We start from the raw sequence: 20,805 nt of genomic DNA on the forward strand, positions 1-20,805 counted from the left end.
TCTGTGTGGAACAACTTCGACAAAATAAACGAAAATGAGGTGCAGTGCAAACTCTGTGAGGCAAAGCTTGCGTATCACAAATCTACAACAAGTATCCACAGTCATTTAAGAGCGAGGCACGCAGGAGGCGGCGAGGGACCGTACGGCCAGGCTCAGCGGCGCGACATGTCTGCAGCGTGAGTCCCGTAGCAGCTCGCTCCCCTGTTAATCAATTACAGCGGCTCCCGTCTGTCACGTGACAACTCTATTTTACCGGGGGGGGGGGTTATTCGAAAAATCGTGGAATACTTGCCATGATTTTCGAACAGTGTTTTTGCTTGTGCTGCCCATCCCTATTTTATTTGCTTTATCCTTCACTGTAAGCACTGTCAGCTCAAAATGTGGACTCTATCTGTGACAAGGGTTCATGCTGGTCTTGGAATTATTTTAATATACTGAAATCAAGAGGTATTGCTGTTTCAAACAGAAAAGGTCCATGAATCTGATTTATGTTAAGAGATTTAGTGTAAGTTCATGCACTAATAAGCCCAACTGATCATTAGACTGCTCATCCATGAAGACCAGTAACAGTCCAGTATAAAGCAACATGTATGCATGTATGTACGTATGTATGTATGTATGCATATAGAAACCCTCTGAATTAGTCATGATAGAAATTCAAAAGATATCTTGACATAATTATTCATGAGGCTGATCAGTGGGAAATCTCGTCTTGATGTACAGTTGATTTATCTTCAGAAGACACATGAAACAGCCTCTTGGTCAATAGCAAGGTCAGATAAATCCGGGGTACAGTATGTCATAAAGCATCAGAGGCCGGCCCCAGACTCAGAGAGCTCTTTCCCTCTCCCTCTCTGTCTTTCGCTCTCTCTGTAAACCCATTGATTGTCACTAACTGAGCGGAAAATGCTGCTAAGGTCCGATTGATTTGTCCAATTGATCTGCCACAGACTCTGACTCCACCAGAGTAAATCTGGTGGCATTGCAGCCAGACCGACAGAGGAGCATTTGTCTCTGAATTCAGCTTTGATAATTAAAAGTAAAACAAGTAAAGAGGCAAAGAGTTGCATCTCTAAAACGGCCGTGATGTCTCTTCTAGTGAAATATTCTGTTTAATTAGCCGTGTTAGAGAAAACTTTCCTGTTTGATTTCTGTTTTCTTTCCTTCTTTTTATTCCTTAATGACTTAATGATTTTCAAATGTTTATCATGGACTTATGGAAAGTAGAAAATCCATCAAGCATACAACAGAGGAAATATTAATTTATTACATTCTGTCAAAAGATTTTGTGGTTCACATGAAAAGGTTTGGATTAGAGAAAGTTTTGAACATTGCTAATCCGTTTTGAAATGTACTTAATTGGTGTTAAATAGTAAATGTAGGCATTAACAGAAAACAAACAACCAATATTAGCTAATTAAATGCTGCGTAGATTTGGTTTTACTTTGGGAAAGCCTCAGAAATGTTGATTTTGTTTTATTTTGCCTGTCAGTAGTTGCCTTTTAGTAATTGAATAATTATGAATAATGATATTGTAAGCCAGATGAAGAAAAGATTTTTGGCAAACTCGAGCAATAATTTAGGGAGATACCATACAGTTTCACACGTTCATTACACTGAATGCTTTTTAGTCCAGTTAGTGAAGATTGTTAATGAAGAAATATGACAATTTCTCCCTTAAACACTGACATAAGTATAAATCAAACATTTTTGATGATATGTTATTCCTCCGACTTAAAGGAGACCTTTTATGTTTTTGCTCATTTTAGGGCGTCAGATGTTGCTACATGTAGCTACATGCTAAGGTCAGGGAAACATGTAATCTTGCTTGCTGATGTTGTTAATTTCTCCCCATTTTCAGATCATATTCCTGCTGGAACAGGTTTAGAAGCATTAGAAAGGTGCAAAGATGCTGAAATATGGAAGACCTAGCAATACTGACCTATCAGAGCAGACTGAGCTTTGTCAGGAGAGAGGCTTAAAGAGACATTCATTCATTCAGTTTCCATAACCCTTTATCCTGTTAGGGGTTGCGGGGGGGGGGGGGGCTGTATCCCAGCTGACATTGGGTGAGAGAAGCCGCCTATCACAGGGCTGACACATAGAGACAGACAACCACTCACACTCACATTCACACCTACGGACAATTTAGAGTCACCGATATACCTGCATGTCTTTGGATTGTGGGAGGAAGCCGGAGTACCCGGAGAAAACCCACGCTGACACAGGGTGAACATACAAACTCTGCACAGAAGGGCTCCTTAAAGCTGTGTGGCTTAAAGAGACAGACGCTAAAATGGAGCATATCAGACAGGAGGTGAATACAGATGTTCCGGCACAGAGAAACAGTTTGAGAAAAATCAAGCCTTTTTTGACCAGTAAAGCATGTAAACATGTTGTAGTTGAAACCCTAATTACAAGTATGAACCTGAAAATTAGTATAATAGGTCCCCTTTGATATATTAGATAATGGAAACTTCAAATAGTTGTAAACCAGAGCAGTGGTGGAAATTGTCTTTGCAAATGGTCTGTCTGTACCCATACTGTACATGTGTGGCTTCCTACAATACTAAGTTGTTGTGTTTTACCAGTAGCAGCACTTTACAAACTAACTGCTTTGCCTATTTCCTCTGACACTTTCTTTCTCTCTCACACAAACACACAGACGCACACAAACACACACAAGTTAGCCAGTCGTTATCTGCTTTGGCCAGTATGTCCCATAGCTCTTCTATTAACATTCAGACTGATAAAGCTCTTGCAAATCACTCCCACTGCACTGCATACTGACTGGCCTTAATGGGATGAGGCATTGTGTGTGTGTGTGTGTGTGTGTGTGTGTGTGTGTGTGTGTGTTGGGTTGTGTTGAGGTGTGTGGATCTGTGCTGCGCCCTGAAATTAGCAGTTATTCCTCTCTACAGGCATCATGATGATGACTGTAGCCCACACATACACACTTACTAAACACATACACATTAATTGTTTTCCTCTAATTGACAATAAAAGATTTAGATAATGCAAGAATTGAATTCTCAAACGGCATGCTTACACAAGAAAGTTTTAAAATGTTAAGAGGTACATTTCAGTCCAGTGTTTATTCAGGTGCTTATTCAGACTTTTCTGTCACATTTAAAGAGCTACATATGCACATAATGTATTGTAATGCATGTCTTAGATGCCAACCATCATCCAGAATGCACTAACTCAAAGACAGTGTCTGCCTTCCAGCCAGACTGCTGCTGTGTTGTCATCATCTTAATGATGCTGCAAAGTTAAAGCTAACTCTTTTGCCCCTGCTCTCTTTTCTTATCTCATAGAGGAAAACGTGAAAAAATAATGTCGGTTAGGGACAGATTTCCTCCTTCAGCCAGAGTCTCTGAGGCTGCAGCAATCAATCCTGAGCTCCTGGGGTCTTGGAGTTTGATTAATAGGCCAAGATGGAGAATAGCTCTATTAGTACAGCCTAGAGAGGTTGTCACACTGGGTGACCCTGTGAAGTAGCACTCTGTCATGGAGACTTTCATTCTAGATGTGATAGGAAAATGAACTTGCTGCGCTTAGTAAAGACTGATGACAGCTTATTAACATTTAAGACAGCTGGTTTGTATTTTCATTTAGAGTTACTTTAAAGTGCATCAGTAGAATAAGGCCCTTAGTGCCCAACAGGAAAGTATAATTGAGTATCGTCGGCATAGCGGTGGGAAAAAAAGACGTGAAATGTGGAAAGACAGGATCAGATTTAGTGAAATTCTACTTGGGCTATTGTGGTTTTTTTCCTCATAGGAATGGGATCTCACTTTCAGAAAACCAGTGAAGGCACATTCAGACAACCTGTAATTCTAAGTTTCCAGATATACTGTATTTTCTTAAATAAAGACTGGTAGTCCAACAAAAGCCAGGTCACTTTGGCGGTGGTGAGTTAGCCATGGTTGTTAGAAAATATGTATGCTAACTAAGAATAATGTTCCTTTCCATTACTTTAATTGATAAATGATAAAATTCAGCAATATAATCTATTTATTTTCAACATTACTCATTGCTATTACTCATCAAGTGTTACTTTCCTATTTTATTCAGTGTTGGTGTTAGGCCGTTTTCTCATATGAACTGCACAGACTTTGCACTAGGGAGCTGGAAGGGCAAAGTCCCTTTAATGTCCTATTCAACTGATGTGCACATTTGCTTTCTCACATACAGCTCCACAGGGTAATGTCTTGATAACTTCAGGTTTGAGGTGCATGTGTGAACGGGGCTTATGTGCGTTAATGTCCCAGCCGAACTGTATTTTGTAGTAACCTAGTAAGTGCCACAAGTTGGCAGTAGCTACATTTGAAGCACTGTATAGGAACTCTTCAAGTGTTTATAGATAAAAGCCTTGGTAGGAGATTAAGGAATTCTATCCACTGCAATGCTAAAGGGCTTTTATTTTGAAATGGATACAGGAATAGTTTGTCTTAACTGCATAATGTCATAACAAAAACTTAACACAGCAAACATGGGTTGATCAGAAAAGAAGGAAGCTCCTAGAATTTGACCATATATACATATAAAACTGAGTGATTTAGAAATAATGTCCTGTCTCTAATATAAGCCTGTTTCAGATAAAGGCCGGGTACCCTCTGCAATTGAAATAAATAAAGGCCCCATCCACTATTTAAGAACTTTACTGTAGGTTTTGACACCTGAGACAGTATTGTCTACACCCTATACAAAACACATAATTGTTCAATTTATTGCAGAGGAACAGTTTTTTAGTTCAGCAACAGAGCTCCACACATGAAAAAGAAAATCTCGTAAGCAAAGTAAAGCATGTTACTGCACTTTCTTTGTAATTTGGCAGTCACTAGTCGAACTGTTGTAACTACAATGGTCTAATTCTGCTTCTTCTATTCAACGGGTTCAGCTTTGGTCATGTTACAGTAATGGAAGTAAATTTGGAAGAAGCTGTAAAACTTAAAGGGGGTTTAAGCAATTTATGAGGAGTTACAGAACCCAATCAATACTGGATTTTTGGCTCTACTAATATAAGTATTTTAGAAACATTAATATTTTGGTTAAAAAGTCAGATAGCAATGGATCAACCAAGAAATATAGTCATAGTCAATGTTCTTTTAAACAAATAATATCAAATCTTTTTTCTTTTTTTTAAAAACTTGTGACCAAGATATGAACTGAGTGGGACATATTACATTTGACAAATGATCTTGTCAGCACTCTCTGGTCAACAAACTATGTAATAGTAACAATGTTTCTAAATTACTCCAAATGTATCTTTGGCACATTGTGCTGTTTCTTTTTCCAACTGACATATACACCAATAGTTATTATATCACCGATGAGATCATATTGGGCAATACTTTAGAGCTGTAATGAATTATTTTATTATTTTATTATTATTTTTATTATAGTTTTGCAGCCTTCATTATCATTTTTAGGTTCAAGTTAAAGACATCTTTAGGATGTGCAGGGGGCTTAAACTAGTTAAGGGGTCTCTACCCAATGGACAAAAGAAGGAACCCTTTTAGGTGCTCCGATCATGGCCACAGTTTGGGGTACACACATGTACATACAGCAGACACACAGTCGCAGTGTTGGTAGTAACACTGTCTCCATACCCTGAGGCACTTATAAACAAACACAGGAATCCACACACTTGCTCTCGGTGCAGCTCTCCCAGGCAGTAACCTAAGGCAGTGGAAGGCAGCCATGATTTAAGGCCTCTAATTAAGTTGCTAACTGTGAATCTATCAGGATTCACATTTTCTTTGAACCCTGGGGGAGAAGTGCGATAGATTTTAAGACAAGGGAGGAAGAAATATTGAGGGGAGAAAAGCAAGAGGGAATCAGAGGTCGTGGCGTGGATAGGGAGGAGGACGGACACAGAAAAAAAAAAACTGGGCTAAAATATAGACTTCATCCAAACACAGAGTACAAATGAATTGGAGCACTGCCTAACATAATACTAGAGGAGCGTGAGAGGGCACTTCCTGGTGTGACATGCTAATTTATGGAGATGGAATGCCTTTTCTGTTTTTCCAGGTTACTGCTTGGCACCACAGAATTAAAATCACTGTTGTTGGCGCCGCAGAATACACTGGAGGGTATAAAACTACCAGGCTTGGATTTGTCATTTCACAGCTGGCCAGGAAAATGGCTAAGGGTGTGAGAGGTTGAATAAGAAGAAGATTGGACACCCCCAAAAGGACAAACAAGATAGACACCAAGAGGACTGGAATATGTCCTCCAATGCAAACCCTCATAATTCACAGTGGCATCAATCTGTTACAACCCAGTTTTTTCTAGGTCGAGGCTTTGGATCCATATTTGTTGCATGGACCCCAGGAGCCCTTGTTTTTTTTGTTTATAAGTTGAACAGCAGGGCAGAAAATGTGTGATGTCAGATTATCTTGATGGACATTCCCACCTAAGTACTTGAAATGTTCTTTAAACAGCTTTCAAAGTTCAGCACTGACAGAAATATATAAGAAATGTAACTTCTCAGGCATGTCCACGAGATGACCCAAAATTTTTATGCTTCGGGTTTTTTTTACAGCAACTCAGTAAACTATTTTGCATCTGCACTTTGATTCCAGTTAAAGGCATAGCTTGCATCTTCTGAAGTGGCATTGTATGATATACTTAGCCATAGTAAATGTAATACTGACAGTAGCAGCGGTCGGCACACTTCCAGTTTGGAGAAGCAGGCTGGAGCACTGCGACGGAAGCTACGCAATGTACTGCTGTGGATGGGGGCAGCAGCATAATGTATTTTAACCACCTAAAAAGTCATTATCAGTCTAAAATATTTTCACTGTCTTTGCTATCGGACAGCCCTTTCCAATGAGGAACTCAAGACTCTACAACCATTTATGCTCTCTTCAAAGCCACCAGACTCCTTTGACAAAAACAGTAATTTTACCTTGCAGAACACAAGAGCTGCTGGTCTACCACTGCCTTGATCAATTTATTTGTGTAATTGTGTGACTTTGGTGTTTTAAAAGGTAAATTTAAATTCAGTTAACATCACTCATTCACCACAAATCATTCAAATTACTGTTTGAGTCTATGGTGTGGGCCCTTTTATAGGTGGCTACCTCTGTCCACAGCAGTACATTGCCTAGCTTTCACAGGCAGTACTCCTGCAGGCCTCTCCAAACTGTCTGTTTGCCAACCACCATCTACTGCAGTGGTTCACAACTGATGGGTCGCGGGTCCATTATTAAATGGACCACAAGTTACTCGCCAGTGTGTCAAGTTTGTACAAAGTGCATTTATAGCACAGACCTTTTATTTTGAAGTGCCGTTTCCTGCTGTAGAGTGAGAGACTAACTGACAGCCACTTGACAGAGACGACAAACTAGCTTGATGACATGTCCAAACACAAGTATGATGCAGAATATATTAAACTTTGTTGACATTGAAGTAATGACTGAGGAGAAATCTGGACCCTGTGACTACACCAGTTGGGAACCTCGAGTTTGTTCGCTTTCAAAACTTGTTTCAGCATGACACTGGACAAATGTAGAGATTGACATTTAATTTGTGACCTCACAAACATGAGTTAAAAGAACAGAGTCCATTTATGGTCTTCCTAAGCAGATGGCATTTTCCCAGGTTTTTCCCAGGTGTCATGGCATGGAGATTTGAAAGTATTTCTGGTCCCTGTTGGGATGGGTGAATCGTCCTCTTAAACTAACAAAATATAGCACATGACAACGAACAGTATTGGTAAGACTAAACCAAAAACACCATTAATTTAATTGCTACTGGCCTGATTTCACATCTTCCTGATAAGGGTTATGAAACAGGATGAAACATGAGCTCAGAAATTGATTAAAATCTATGGGCATGGACACCTATTAGCCAAACACACTGCATCACATCAGTCTTATCAGCGATGGATGTTGTCAGCTGATCTCTTGATTTATAATGAAAGTTCAATATCAGCGTTGATGCATTGGTCTGAGCTTTGTATAAGCTCTCTAAAAAGTCCTCTGGTTCTAGGTCACCAACATTTAATTAACATTTCCAATCTGAATGTGTTTCAGTGTGCTGCATTACATTACTACTGTTTGGTTTAAAGCATGCAGACAAAGAGAGAGAAACAGAACTCTGCCTCCTGTTAATAAATTGACTTCAACAAACTGAGACTTTATATTCAGCCAGCTTCTGATATGAATCTTCATACCCCTGACTGTTGTGAAAATTAAGCCAACTGAGATTGAAAAACACAGTCAACAGTAGATGTTATTGCCAAATAATTTCTTAAAATTGATGCTGAAAGCCAGTTGTGGCTTATGTGAGGAAAGGAGCTCAAACCTTGACCAGCTGTGCAGTATTTTTCTTTTAAAGATATTACAGTATAATCTGCAGTGCAAGGAGGGGTCATAAACCAAACACTGTTTTTATAGCTCAGAGCTTGTAATAAGTCTCATCACATCCCATGTGAGAAAAGGGATGTAGAGCATGCTAGTTGGTAACAGTGCTCTGGAAACTGGGCCAGGACATCCGCATCAGTAGTCAAACACAACAGTAGACTCCCATCAGATGGACTAATATAGTTGTACTGTGCTGTACGCCAGTGGATAACTGCCAGTTTCCAGCGCCAGTACAGGAAGTGACTGAAACAACAGAGAGTTTCCATTAGAAAACAGACGTGAATGCTTCTTAGTAGCTATTGAAGCAGGTTCATTTCACCTAAGATGGAGCAGAGGCAGCTCCTTGACCCAGTGTTGTTATCAGCATTAATGTATTATTTGAATCACAGTTCACTCACTGTGGGTTGTTATTGCAAGAAGCCACAGGAAGGACTCAGACAAATCGATGCATTTTATTTCAAACTAACCCTCATTTCTTTATTGATGTTTTTTGGGTTTGTGATGCACTTTTGGACCGGACCAACCAGTTGAAAACCACTGCCTTAAAGGAATACTTCACACACAATTTTAGCTACTCCGGCTGTGCTGTGTTAAATTTGTGAAGAATTAAGCTCACATGCCTCCACAGTGAACGTAGAATCCAAAAACAAAGAAAATTCTTGCTGATTAAAGAGCAGCAAAACAAGTACTTTCCAAACACATGTATTTTTGGTAAAACCTTACTGTTGAAACACTTCCACATAAAAAGTCTCAAGCATGGACGAGTAGTGCGCCTGTGGAAGGGTGGTATGTTTGAACTCTGATTAATGGAATACACAAGCAGCGTTCAAATGCTTGTGCTTGCCCAGACACACTACCCTTTGGGGAAATGTTGTCATTGTAAGCTTTTAGGGAAAATGCATGTGTTTGGGAAGTACTGAGCATATGACTGGATAAATGAGACCTGGGTAATGCTGCATGAGTTGTGTGAGAGTTTCGAAACAGATGTTTTGATAATGTTTTGGTGTTGTTAAACATGGTACCCTTTAGTTAAATTCATCAAGAATTTTATCAGTTTTTGGATTCTTTGTTCACCATGGCGGCAAGCGAGAAAGACATAGTTTTCCTCACAAATTCAATGTAACACAGGGTGAATATTGATATATAAATGGTTGTTTTGAGGATAAAGTATTCCTTTAAAGTGAGCCTGTGTAACTTTGGCTAAACCATAACCACAAGTTATGGCATTATCTATCTAACATTTGCTAATGGTAATTTTGGGCTAATTAAGACTGTTGCTGCTGTTTTGAAGGGTCAAGGGTGAATGCAGCTTGTATTTGTAAGATGAAGAATGTTTTATTTCTTTGAAAAGTTATATTTTATTAATTACAATTTATAGTACCCCATTTTTCCCAAATAGTTTAATATCTTAAATAGCTGTGTTCACACAAGTAGACTGGGTTTGACAGCCCTGATTTTTAAAACTTCCCCATTTTCTAATTAAGGTCCAGCCGGCTTTAGAGGTCTCAAATGATGCTGAATTTATCTCTCTGAAACACAGAGACACCCAGGCCAGATTGATGATATTCTAAACACACCCTCATCCGTCTGTCTCCACAGTTCTACTCTCTATCTGCCCCACATTGGTTTGTGTCTGTTTGGTTTACACAGCAGCTTTTCCCTGCTGTCTTTTGTTTTGTTCTCCTTAACAGGGATTTAGTTTGTCTCACAGCACGGCTTTGAGAGGGATTGGGCTGGACAGGGGTGAGCTGGAAAGGTGTGTGTTTACCTCCACGCCTCCGCCCTACCAGGAGAAGGGATTTATCGTTCATCACAGGGTTTCTAAAAGGATTGCAAAAGATGGATAGACAGATCAAGCGTACAAGTTGACCGAGGGGAAGAGGAGAGTGTTGTGGAGATAAAGGAATAATGTTCTCCTGGAAGTAGCGGAACACTAAAACTTTTACTCTAACAAACACAGCTCCAAACTTAATCAGGTCTACAGTGATGGGATTTTTCTTCCGCATATTGTGTTCTCTGACCCTGATCTCTGTCTTTTTGCCGGCTGCCTGATGCTGTGGTGGTCCTCTCGGTGTCTGGTTGACTTGATTAAATCCACGGTGTAATGGGAAACAAATTACGGCTTGTGCAGCATGATGAGTTGAAGGGGGGGATAATTAGTATGTTCATCCACCTCTTTGAAGCAATGTGTGTGTGTATATGGCACTTCTCCCAATTCACACTCCTTCTCCACCTCTTTTTTTTCCTCATTTGTTGGATGTCTCCTGTGTGTGTGTGTGTGTGTGTGGCTCGTGTCCACATGTAGTTGGTGTAGCGCACACATCCCGGTGCGTGTTTCACAGTGTAGTGAATTGTTAATATGTATTCATGAGTAGTCTCTTGAAGCGTCGCCACCAGAGTCATCAGTCCTTAGCCTGGAAGTGATCTGTCAGTGGCTCTAATGATCCAACACGCACACACACACACATACAGTATACACCCTGTTGATGGGTCTTCTGTCCTTGTCAAGCATGCCAGAGGTTGGAAACACTCACATATAGCCAGATGCAGTCAAGGCAACGTCATCGCCACTACACTCAAGGGAGAGGGTGGGGTCCAGCAAGCAATGACTGACAGATAGAGGATGAGATGAGCTGCCAAAGTCAAGTCTGTGGGAGAAAAAAATAAACGAATGCACCCATAAATATGACGGATGGAGTGTGAAGTTAGCTTTTAGTGTCATTAAAGAAAGAATCTATTTGTAAATGTCACTGAAGCAAAACGGCTTTCTAAAATAACATGTAAATTACGGGAACATTTTAGTAGTCTTCACAGTTTAAAGTACAGCTGCTGAGTCACTTGGAGTGTTAAGCTGACTTTTTGAGGATTTATCGCCTCTTTTCAGCTGTCAGTTTAGCATCGAGACAGGCAGGGTTTTTTTTTTTCTGTAGGCTTGTGAATTGCTTTTCGAACATGACTCATACTGTATTCTTGTGTTTTTGCTAACAAAGCACTTGTGGGTCTTTGTAAAAATTAATATAAAATATATACAAGTTAAAAGAAGTTTGGCTTGTTTCTCAAATGAAAAGGATGAATTGTCAAACTTTGTGGGGCTCTTTAACCCATCAGCTGGGGTTCAGTCTCATTGTTGTCCTGTTTTCTAACCCTCTGTCTCCTTCTTGTTTTATCTTTGTCCAGTGGTATTGGTAGGAACTGGCCCTGGGCATCAGGCGGCAGCAGCATCCTGGCAGAGTATGGCACGCTGCATTTGGAGTTCATGCACCTCAGCAAGCTCTCAGGGAATCCTGAGTTTGCACAGAAGGTAACGTTCACACCTTAGATGAGATGATATTCGTGTTTTCACAGTTAATGGGTTGCAAGTGTGCAGGATTTCCACTTGCAGTCTTGCACTGTAGAAGTGTCTGTAATATCAGAGAGCTAAGAAAGATGGGGAGGAATGAAAACTGCAGTTCAGCCTCTTCAACCTGTCACCTTATTTTTCTGTACAGATATTGATTATGTCACGTTTATAACAGTTGTTTGAAGTGAGGTTTACTGGTTACATGTGTGCTCTTTTCTTTATTCATTAGGTAATGAACATCCGGAAAGTACTAAATCGCCTGGACAAACCCCAGGGGCTGTACCCCAACTACCTGAACCCCAACAGCGGCCAGTGGGGCCAACGTAAGTCCTCTTCACCTCTCTATCACATCCCATTCATTTGTTTCTGTCTTGCCCTTTGCCTGCATTTCCCTCTTGTGTAGTACTTGAGTGTCACAGCAACACCTGAGTGGAAACACTGCTCTTTAGCACCAGTGTTTGCTCCCCTTATTATTATTTTTGTCTAATTGCTGCCACAAAGCATTTAGCAGGACAAACTGATTTTATCTTTGAGGTGTGATTACTAATCCTTGTGAAAACTAGTTTAGGCTACACACATGCATGTGAAACACGTGATCAGTGCAGCTCCCTCTGTACTTCTAGAAACTTGGTTCTCCATCATCAGTGTTATTCTTCCACTGTATTGAGGAAAAGAGGCATCACAATGTACTACAGAGGCCACTCCTTCACTTAGCTTTCTGGTAATAGCTTCTTTTTTTTTTTTTTTTTTTAGGCTTATCTTATTCTCCTTTGCGATACTGGCCAACTTGGCTTTAGGGTTAGGGTTATATTGCCACCTGTTAGTTTGGCAAGGTCTCGACAGTGCTTCACTTGTGTTTTTGTGTTTACTTTTTGACAGAAATTGTTTCATTTATTTTACATTATTTTATTTTTTTGAGAGCAAAGGAAGGAAAAACACCCTTTTCAAAAATGCCCATGTGCATGTGGAAAAAAACCTAAGATGGTAAACGTCAGGAAAAATGGGTCTGTTTTCTCTGCTTCTTTTGTCCTTCACCTGTTAAAGATAGAGTAAACATTTAGTTTGCATGCTTAATATTTCCTCTCCCTGTTAAAACCGCCATTGTGCCCGAATACTTTCTGCTCTGCTGCCACACTTACAAGTTTTGCCAACCCAAATAAAAGACTCATGATTTCCTGCAGAAGAATAGAAATTAAACAAAGATGGAGAAAGAGATGGTAATTCAACATCTAAATACAGTTTGATTGAAATGAAAATCACAGACTGAAATCTTTGGGTTAATAGTAACCTGGATGTCGAGACTGATGTCGGAAACATTAATAAAATTAGCATTTATCCCTGGAATAATGTCACAGAGGTCCGACCTTTTCCTTCCCAAGATGACGCTGTAACACTAATGCATGCAAATTACCACTTGTCTGGATTATTCAGTGCTGCTGTTTTAAAGAAAACTATTTTACACCTGTAATTTGTTCTGACTAAAACCAGAAATGCAAATTATTATTGGTAATCATTATTAATATTATTTTTACAACCACTTCACTGGCTCCTGCTTTGATTTGAGTTTTAAGTGATGAACTTACTCCCAGTTATGTCACACGAGTTATCTCCTACCACTTTTTCTGGAGCTCCTGATAGATCTTCAAGAGCCATTTGTTTTTGTTAGAAACCTTCTATGATAAGCAGAGCTGAAATGATAAGTCAGTGAATGAATTAGTAGATCAAACCTGATCAGTAACTATTTGATAATCAGTTTGTCCTGCAGACCATTTAATAAAAAAAACTAAAATTCACTGGTTTTAGCCTCCTGATTATGCCTGATTATGATAGTAAGGTTGTTTTCTTTGTCCTCTGTTATAGTAAATTTTCAAAAGCTTTTGGTTTTTGAGAAGTTGTGATAAATAGATGTATTTATTTTTTGATGGTGTTACCTAAAAGACAGGAGAAGTTTCAGTTCTGCAACGTCATTGGTACAGTAGATGCCATTAAATTCTACACTCTTGACCTTTAGGTTTTCTTTTGACATCACAGTCATATGTGGTGAGTGACTGACCACATAAGAACAATCAGCAAGGAAAAAAGAATGATTGATTTTACTCTCTTGCAGTGGAGACAGTGTTGCTGAATGGCTTTATTGTCACGTCCACTCCTTTTCCTTTTCTGTCTCTCGTCACGTCTCATCACTCTTTCTGTCTGAACCTTGTTGACTCTCTTTACATTGCTGGAACCCCTTTTTTACTTGTGTCACTGTCAAGTATTTCCATACTTGCTCCACCCCCCAGTTCCTATCTTTAACATCATGTGTCTGCTCACCTGTCCACCATTCTGACAGGCTGTGGTAACAGGGTATAATTTTTAATCGATTATCAGGCTCTTCAAGCCGTGTAGCTTAACAGGTGAGGATGATAATGATAGAGAGCTGAGACTTTGAGGAAGAGGAGAGAAAAGAGAGGAACATATGGAGTTCCAGAGAGAGAGATATACAGTATAATAGAGAAGAATTGTAAGGAGGGGACAGGAACCGTATGGAGTTCCAGAGAGAGAGATATACAGTATAATAGAGAAGAATTGTAAGGAGGGGACAGGAACCAGCAGTAAAAGCCTCATAATCGCACTTGTCGTACGTCACAGAAAACTGCCAGCTGAGTAGATATAATGAAAGTGACAGTGACAAGTGGCAGGAGAAGGGCTGGATATCAAAATCCATTTTTCAGCCCATTCTTAAAGCAGCTTTAAGTGATTTCTGACCACTAGAGAGCAGAAATTGGACGTCAGAACAAACTCAAAATGACAGACCTCGACATCACAGCTACATCAGATTATAAAGTTCTTAAAGGAATAGTTTGACCTTTATGGGACAAGGCTTATTTGCTTTCTTGCAGAGAGTTAGATGAAAACATTGGCAATACTAAGTGCAGTAAATATGAAACCACAGCCAGGAAACAGTTCTCTCTTGTCATTGGCTGCAGAGACTCCAGGAAGTCAGTGTTCTCAGACAAGAAATAGTCTGACTCATAACCTTTCTGAAAACACAAATCATTGGTTATACACCATAAAAGACCATCTCCATTGAGTATCAAGTTTTTAACCTGGTTAACATGTCCATATGGTGTTTTTATATGCTATAAGGTGTGTCATTAGCAATTTAAGCAGACTGGGCATTTGGGCCTTGGAACTGCAGTGTGCCAATGGCAATCTCAAAACACAAACTTAGACTTCCAGGGTTTGTTACATCACAAACCTAAGAAACGTGTCAACTTTTTGGGACCCCCTTGAAAAAAAAGATAATACATCTCAAGGGTTTTGTCCTGATACTATGAATTTCTATAAACTGCTTATTGCTTCCTCTGCAAGCCACTTTGTAACCCACCTCTGCCCCAGCTCCTCCTTTTCATGCTGTGTCTGACTTATCAATGTCATTTCTGTTTGTCATTGATACTGCTCTGTTCTGTTCCTGAGGGGTCTTTGCTACTGCCTTAGGCTTTCTATGTAGGCGCATGGAAGGACAGGGAGGTCTGCTCTCTGCCTCAGGCTGTCCTTGTTTGTGCATGGAAGGGCAGGGAGGTGTGCTCTCTCTGCCTTAATGCTTTCCACATAGGCACGTGGAAGAGGCTTTCTGTGTAGGCCCGAGAAAAGCCAGAGAGGCCCCAGAATAGAGCCATACAGCCATATATAATACTGCAAATGGAAATAAAGTTTTCTTTGACTAAAGTGCTCCTGACTGAAATCCATTTTAAGGCATGAAGGGGCATTTTTCATAGATAAAACTTCTAAATCTAAGTCATTTTTATCAACAGAAGTGAGATTTTAGGGGTTTAATCAATGTCTAGAGAGGAACTTCACACAAACATTTTATGCTAAGCTAAGATAACCATTTTTTTGGTATTGGGCTCATATATAAAATACAGATATAGATATAAGAATGGTATTGATATTCTCCAGCAACTTAAGAGTGTTGTAGATCTTCGGCATAAAAGAAAATAAGCATATTTCCCAAATTGTCAAACTAGTCCTTAAATCTTTTGGCAAGCTCACGGCCCAATACATATTCAACATGGCAACCCAGACTGTTAGCAGAGTAACATATGAGTGATATTTCTCATCCCCTGTCAAATGAAAGTCCAATTTTCCTGAAACCAATTTCTGGGTCTTTAGTGGGCAATTTTTACCAAATAGTGCCAGGAAGTATGGTGCCCCAGGACCTGAACACAACATGAGGAACATCAGAAAAAATGATCCTTTAGCCTGCTGTGTTTTCATTTCTGCCACCTACTAAGAACTGCAGAGATTAGGCAAATTATACTAACAATGGATTAAAAACTGACTTTGTATGAAACAGTATATTGCATACAAAATAGTACAGACACATTATGTTCTTAGTAATTCATTGTTGGGAGACTGTGGTGTTTGAGTCATGGGAAAGGACACATGCAGAGGTGGAAAAGTAAGTAGTGTCTCTGAGGTTGTTAGGATGTGCTGAGAGTTTCTTGCAGCTTGTGAGCACTTCAGTTTTGAAAGGATGAAAATTAATTATTTTTCATGCTTAATATGCTTTAATATCCATTTCGCCTTGCAAAGGTGTCATGTTTGTTCAGGTTAGACGCTGTTCTACATTAAATCAGGGCATATTTTGTCTTGATTTTCACAAGAAAGTTGTGGCATGAAATTAGAAATCCTTTGATCATGTTTTATTACTTAGTTTTTATATCCACTGCTATGCTTCAGAATTTATTAGAGTCTGTCTGATATTGTTTTTGATACCCAGGCCTTGATTGGAGGGTTGTTAGTATCTGTGATGGTTAAATACGGACCTGCACCTCTGGTCTACTTACTTTATTATCTAATGCATAAAACATTGAATAAAGCTACTGAAAGCACATCCACAGTTATAATTGTTGGCATTTAGCTGACACTCTTAACCAGAGCCAGTAACTCTGTTTTCATCCAAGTATTTTATGCAAATTGTGACATATTCAATTAGGAATGCTGAATAGAAACAGCAAGTTTCAACAACAACAAAAAAAGTCCTCACACACACACACACACACAAAAAGCTTTCATGCATGTCTTAGGCAGAGAGGGTTTTTCATCTAGAAAGACATTATGCAATAGTGATGGGAATGCATTTGTTAAATAAATTATGACCTAGGGATGTTTGCAGCCTAATGTTGTTTGAAAAATATCTCTCCAACACAGCCTCACAGAACTGCTTACCCTGTCTCTTTCACATACGGTGCATACATGGAAGTCGGCGTCATATTTCAACTTTTTATGTTTAATCCAAACCGCTGCTATGTTAACATGTTTGGATAGGATACAGTGTACTGCATTGCTTATTTGGCAATTACTGCTCGGAATACAGTCCTGACCCAACTGTGTTGCTGTGAAAACATGGTACCCGCCCTCTGGTCCCCTCCCAAGTCGGCCTGGTCATTAAGTGGCTCATATTTGAGCTGTGAACCTTCTTTAGCATTAGCTCTGTTAGCATTGTCAGCACGGCCAGTGGTGCTAACAAAGTTAAAAATCCAAAAGGGGTTTTGCGGCTCAAAAAGAAGCCGCTTACTCACCAGGGCAGAGGGTGGCTACTATGTTTCTGCAGCTAGCTCCCACCCAACTCGGATGGTATGCAGTGCAGTATGACCAAGGCTAACGTTTGCTAACCAGTAGAACGTGGCTACTATGTTTCTGCAGCAACCAGGTGGTGGTAATCACCAATAAGCACATTAGGTAACCAGTTAGCTAACCAGTAGAGGCTGGACAGTGGGCAGTGGGCACTGTTTCTGCATGTTAATATGGCTGTCTGTCAGTAAAGCCAACAAAAAAAAAACAAAATAAAAGGCAAGACATTTACATCACAAAACATTAAAATTTTACCACCTCTGAATGGATAGTGCTTTGAAATGTGATGCTAAAGTTCACTGAGTCAGTGGAGCGTAAACTAAAAGTAAAGGCGTCTTAAATTTCATGTCAATTTGCTTTTTTTTTTTTTTTTTTCCTTGAAAATTAACTGGTTAGTTAGCTGTTAATTGGTGTCAGGCTATCAAGCAAAATTAACACAAACTGACATCCCTGATTCGTACATGAATTTGTAATTGCTTTATCATCAGACAGTTGTTGTTTTGTTTAGCAGATGCTCTACTGTATGTTAAGCTTGTGTCATCTCTCTCGATCGCACAGTGTTCTTATTCCTGGTTTTAATATCATATTTGCAGGAGGCCAGGTACTCTTATTGGCTCAAAACCAACCCGTCTTCACCACCTGGCTCCTTTTTATTTTTTTCTCTTCAAGATGATCACAGCTGACATTTAATCTCTGCACACCACAAACAGGGCTGGACTCTGTTAATGACACATGCATATGGATGAGCCTTCACTGACAATCAGGAGGGCAAACACAAAAGTACAGCTCAGCTGGCTGGAGGCTCATCTACGATAACAACCCCTTTACACACACACACACACACACACGCACACACACACATGCATGCACATAACCCTGTAGTATATCACAGACTGTAGGTATTTTCCCGTTTATATATTACACACATGTATCTCACCCCGTGTCTTGTGTGGGTGATCTATGGATGGTCCAACAGCTGCAGTATCAAACAGCATACATATAGGAGGCCTGTGCGTGCGTGTGTGTTATAATCCTTTATCTGTGTGTTGCAGATCATGTGTCCGTGGGTGGCCTAGGCGACAGTTTCTATGAGTACCTGCTCAAGGCCTGGCTGATGTCTGACAAGACTGACGAGGAGGGCAAGAAGATGTATTATGATGCCCTGCAGGTAGTACATACATACACACACACACACATGCACACGCAATCTCTTCAATAAGTCTAAAGGTGACTTTGACTCTTGGAGTATGAAACAGGAGGTAGATTTATTCTTAGACCCACTCATAGACCTCACTGGAGCTGCAACGATTAGTTGATCTGCAACTATTTTGATAATTAATAAATCAGTTTTTCACACAAAAATCCCAAATATTCTCTGGTTCAGACTATGTCTTGTGAGGATTTGCTGCCTTTCTGTTTTATGTGATGGCAAACTGAATGTCTTTAAACTGTTGGTCAGACAAAATGAAATATTTGGTGTCACTTTGGGCTTTTAACTGTAATGGACATTGTGCCAAACAATTATTGTCAGGTAGTTAAAGTCAAACTTCACATTTTACCACCACCACTTCCTTTTCAGCTTCTTCTACTTCAGCTTTTTGTTCTTCTTCAGCTTAGTTTACTTTGCTTTTTAATTTTCTTCTTCAGCTACTTCTTCAGCTTCTTCTACTTCAGCTTTTTCTTCCTCTTCTTCAGCTTTTTCTTTTTCTTCTTCAGCTTCTTGTACTTCAGCTTTTTCTTCTTCTTCAGCTTCTTGTACTTCAGCTTTTTACTCTTCTCCTTAAGCTTCTCCTACTTAAGTTTTTTCTTCTTTAGTTTCCACAGCTTCTTCTACTTTAGCTTCTTCCTTTTCTCCTTCAGCTTCTTCTACTTAAGCTTTTTCTTCTCCAGCTTCCTCTCTTTGTTCTTCTTCAGCTTCTTCTTATTATTATTATTCTTTTTCTTCTTCTACAGCTTCCACTCTCTCAGCTTTTTCTTCAGCTACATCTTCTCCTTTCTTACATTTCTTTATCATCTTCTTCTTCAGCCTCTTCAGCCTAATCCTCAGTCTACAGAAAGTCAGCTGTACCATATTAACAGTTAGCCTAAAGAGGGTGAGCTTCCTAACTGTGCGTCTGACTTATAGTATTGTGCACAAAACAAATAAACCAATTCGAATACTAACTTTTGATAGAGAGTACATAAAGGTTTAAAAACTTTTAGTGTCAGTTGAACATGAATTTTAAAAAAAAATCAGTTTGTGGGTTTATTTTCTAGCAGCTGTAATTGTACCACTGAAACAGAAACCATCACGTCACCTGTCTGCAGGTCCCTAAACGCACCATCTGTGAATGGGGTTGAAGCACCTTATCTGTCCCAACCATCACACCATGTTACAGCACTGATCTCTATGGGCTGTAATTTCCAATCTGTTGCACTTCTTCTCCCACTGAGAACTGGTCTGTTGCCTCAATTTCAGCTTCAGCGTATCAATATGTGAAAACCTAAACTCTACATGGGCAGCCACTAGAAACTATGAATGCATAATACATAGCCAGTGACCTCTAACTGGAAGTTGTTGTCATTGAGTGGCCAAAATCAGGCTCTGAACATGCTGTTTACAGATGGGAAGCTGCATGGATTTTCTCCACAGGATTTTGCATCCCTCATGCACCCTCGGAGTCATAATAAATGGCTGTGTGATAATAGTGGACAACAAACACGAGGTCAGCTCTAATGCCTGAAAAGTGGTCTTGCTGTTGTATTTATTTCTCCCTGCAGGGGGGATATTACCGGAATCTAGTTGGCAAAATAACCTTGAAGCTCTTGCACATGAGATAATAAAAGGAATAATTTAAGTGATGAGCGTTTTAATGCCATAAATTCCTTCTGGGGTGACTACGATTGTAATTGGTGTTAGACTAAATTAGGTTTGTTTGACTTATGGAGATTTTTATTTTGCTTTAAGTGGTAATTTTGTGATCAAGTGTTCACTGTCTTTCACTTGGACCACTGCTGTGCCAAAATGTTCAAATATTCAGTGTTTCCTCTTTAATCTTTTGGAGCCAGATAGTAAGTTTGAGCAGACGGAGAGATGGTGGCACAGACAAAGAAAAACACACTTTCATATAAGAAGACAAAGACAGGGAGCAGATGAATCTACAGCCTCCTAAAGTGAATAGATAGACAACACACACATGCAGAATGCTTTTCTCTGTTTAAATAAATTGTCAACTTAAGTCGTGGTGACAAGCGACGGGTCTCATCTGGAGAGGGCTGACTCTCCAATTGTTTTTCTGTAACACGCTGGGGAGCAAATATATTATGTGGCGACTGAAATAAGAAGAGAATTAACCATGCAGGGATACTTTACCCATAATCCCTCCAGATCTCCAAGGATTATAGGCGCTCTTGATTTATTTGCCAAGAAGAATCCTAGGAAGAGAGAGAGCAGCAACAGGGTGAATATCTGAGTCACAGCACTACACT

The 20,805-nt window shown here is 39.7% G+C and overlaps 1 protein-coding gene across 1 annotated transcript in view; it reads left to right on the forward strand.

Annotated features, from left to right (window-relative positions):
* Positions 1-20,805, forward strand: part of man1a1 (mannosidase, alpha, class 1A, member 1) — a 201,358-nt gene that overhangs the window by 166,790 nt on the left and 13,763 nt on the right. The window contains exons 6-8 of the mRNA XM_033648713.2: positions 11,556-11,679; positions 11,948-12,041; positions 18,390-18,505. Of these exons, the coding sequence (XP_033504604.1) occupies positions 11,556-11,679; positions 11,948-12,041; positions 18,390-18,505 (334 nt within the window). The remainder of the gene's footprint in view (positions 1-11,555; positions 11,680-11,947; positions 12,042-18,389; positions 18,506-20,805) is intronic.

The sequence above is a fragment of the Epinephelus lanceolatus genome, chromosome 13 (genome assembly GCF_041903045.1).
Source record: "Epinephelus lanceolatus isolate andai-2023 chromosome 13, ASM4190304v1, whole genome shotgun sequence".
Classification (NCBI taxonomy): Eukaryota; Metazoa; Chordata; class Actinopteri; order Perciformes; family Serranidae; genus Epinephelus; species Epinephelus lanceolatus.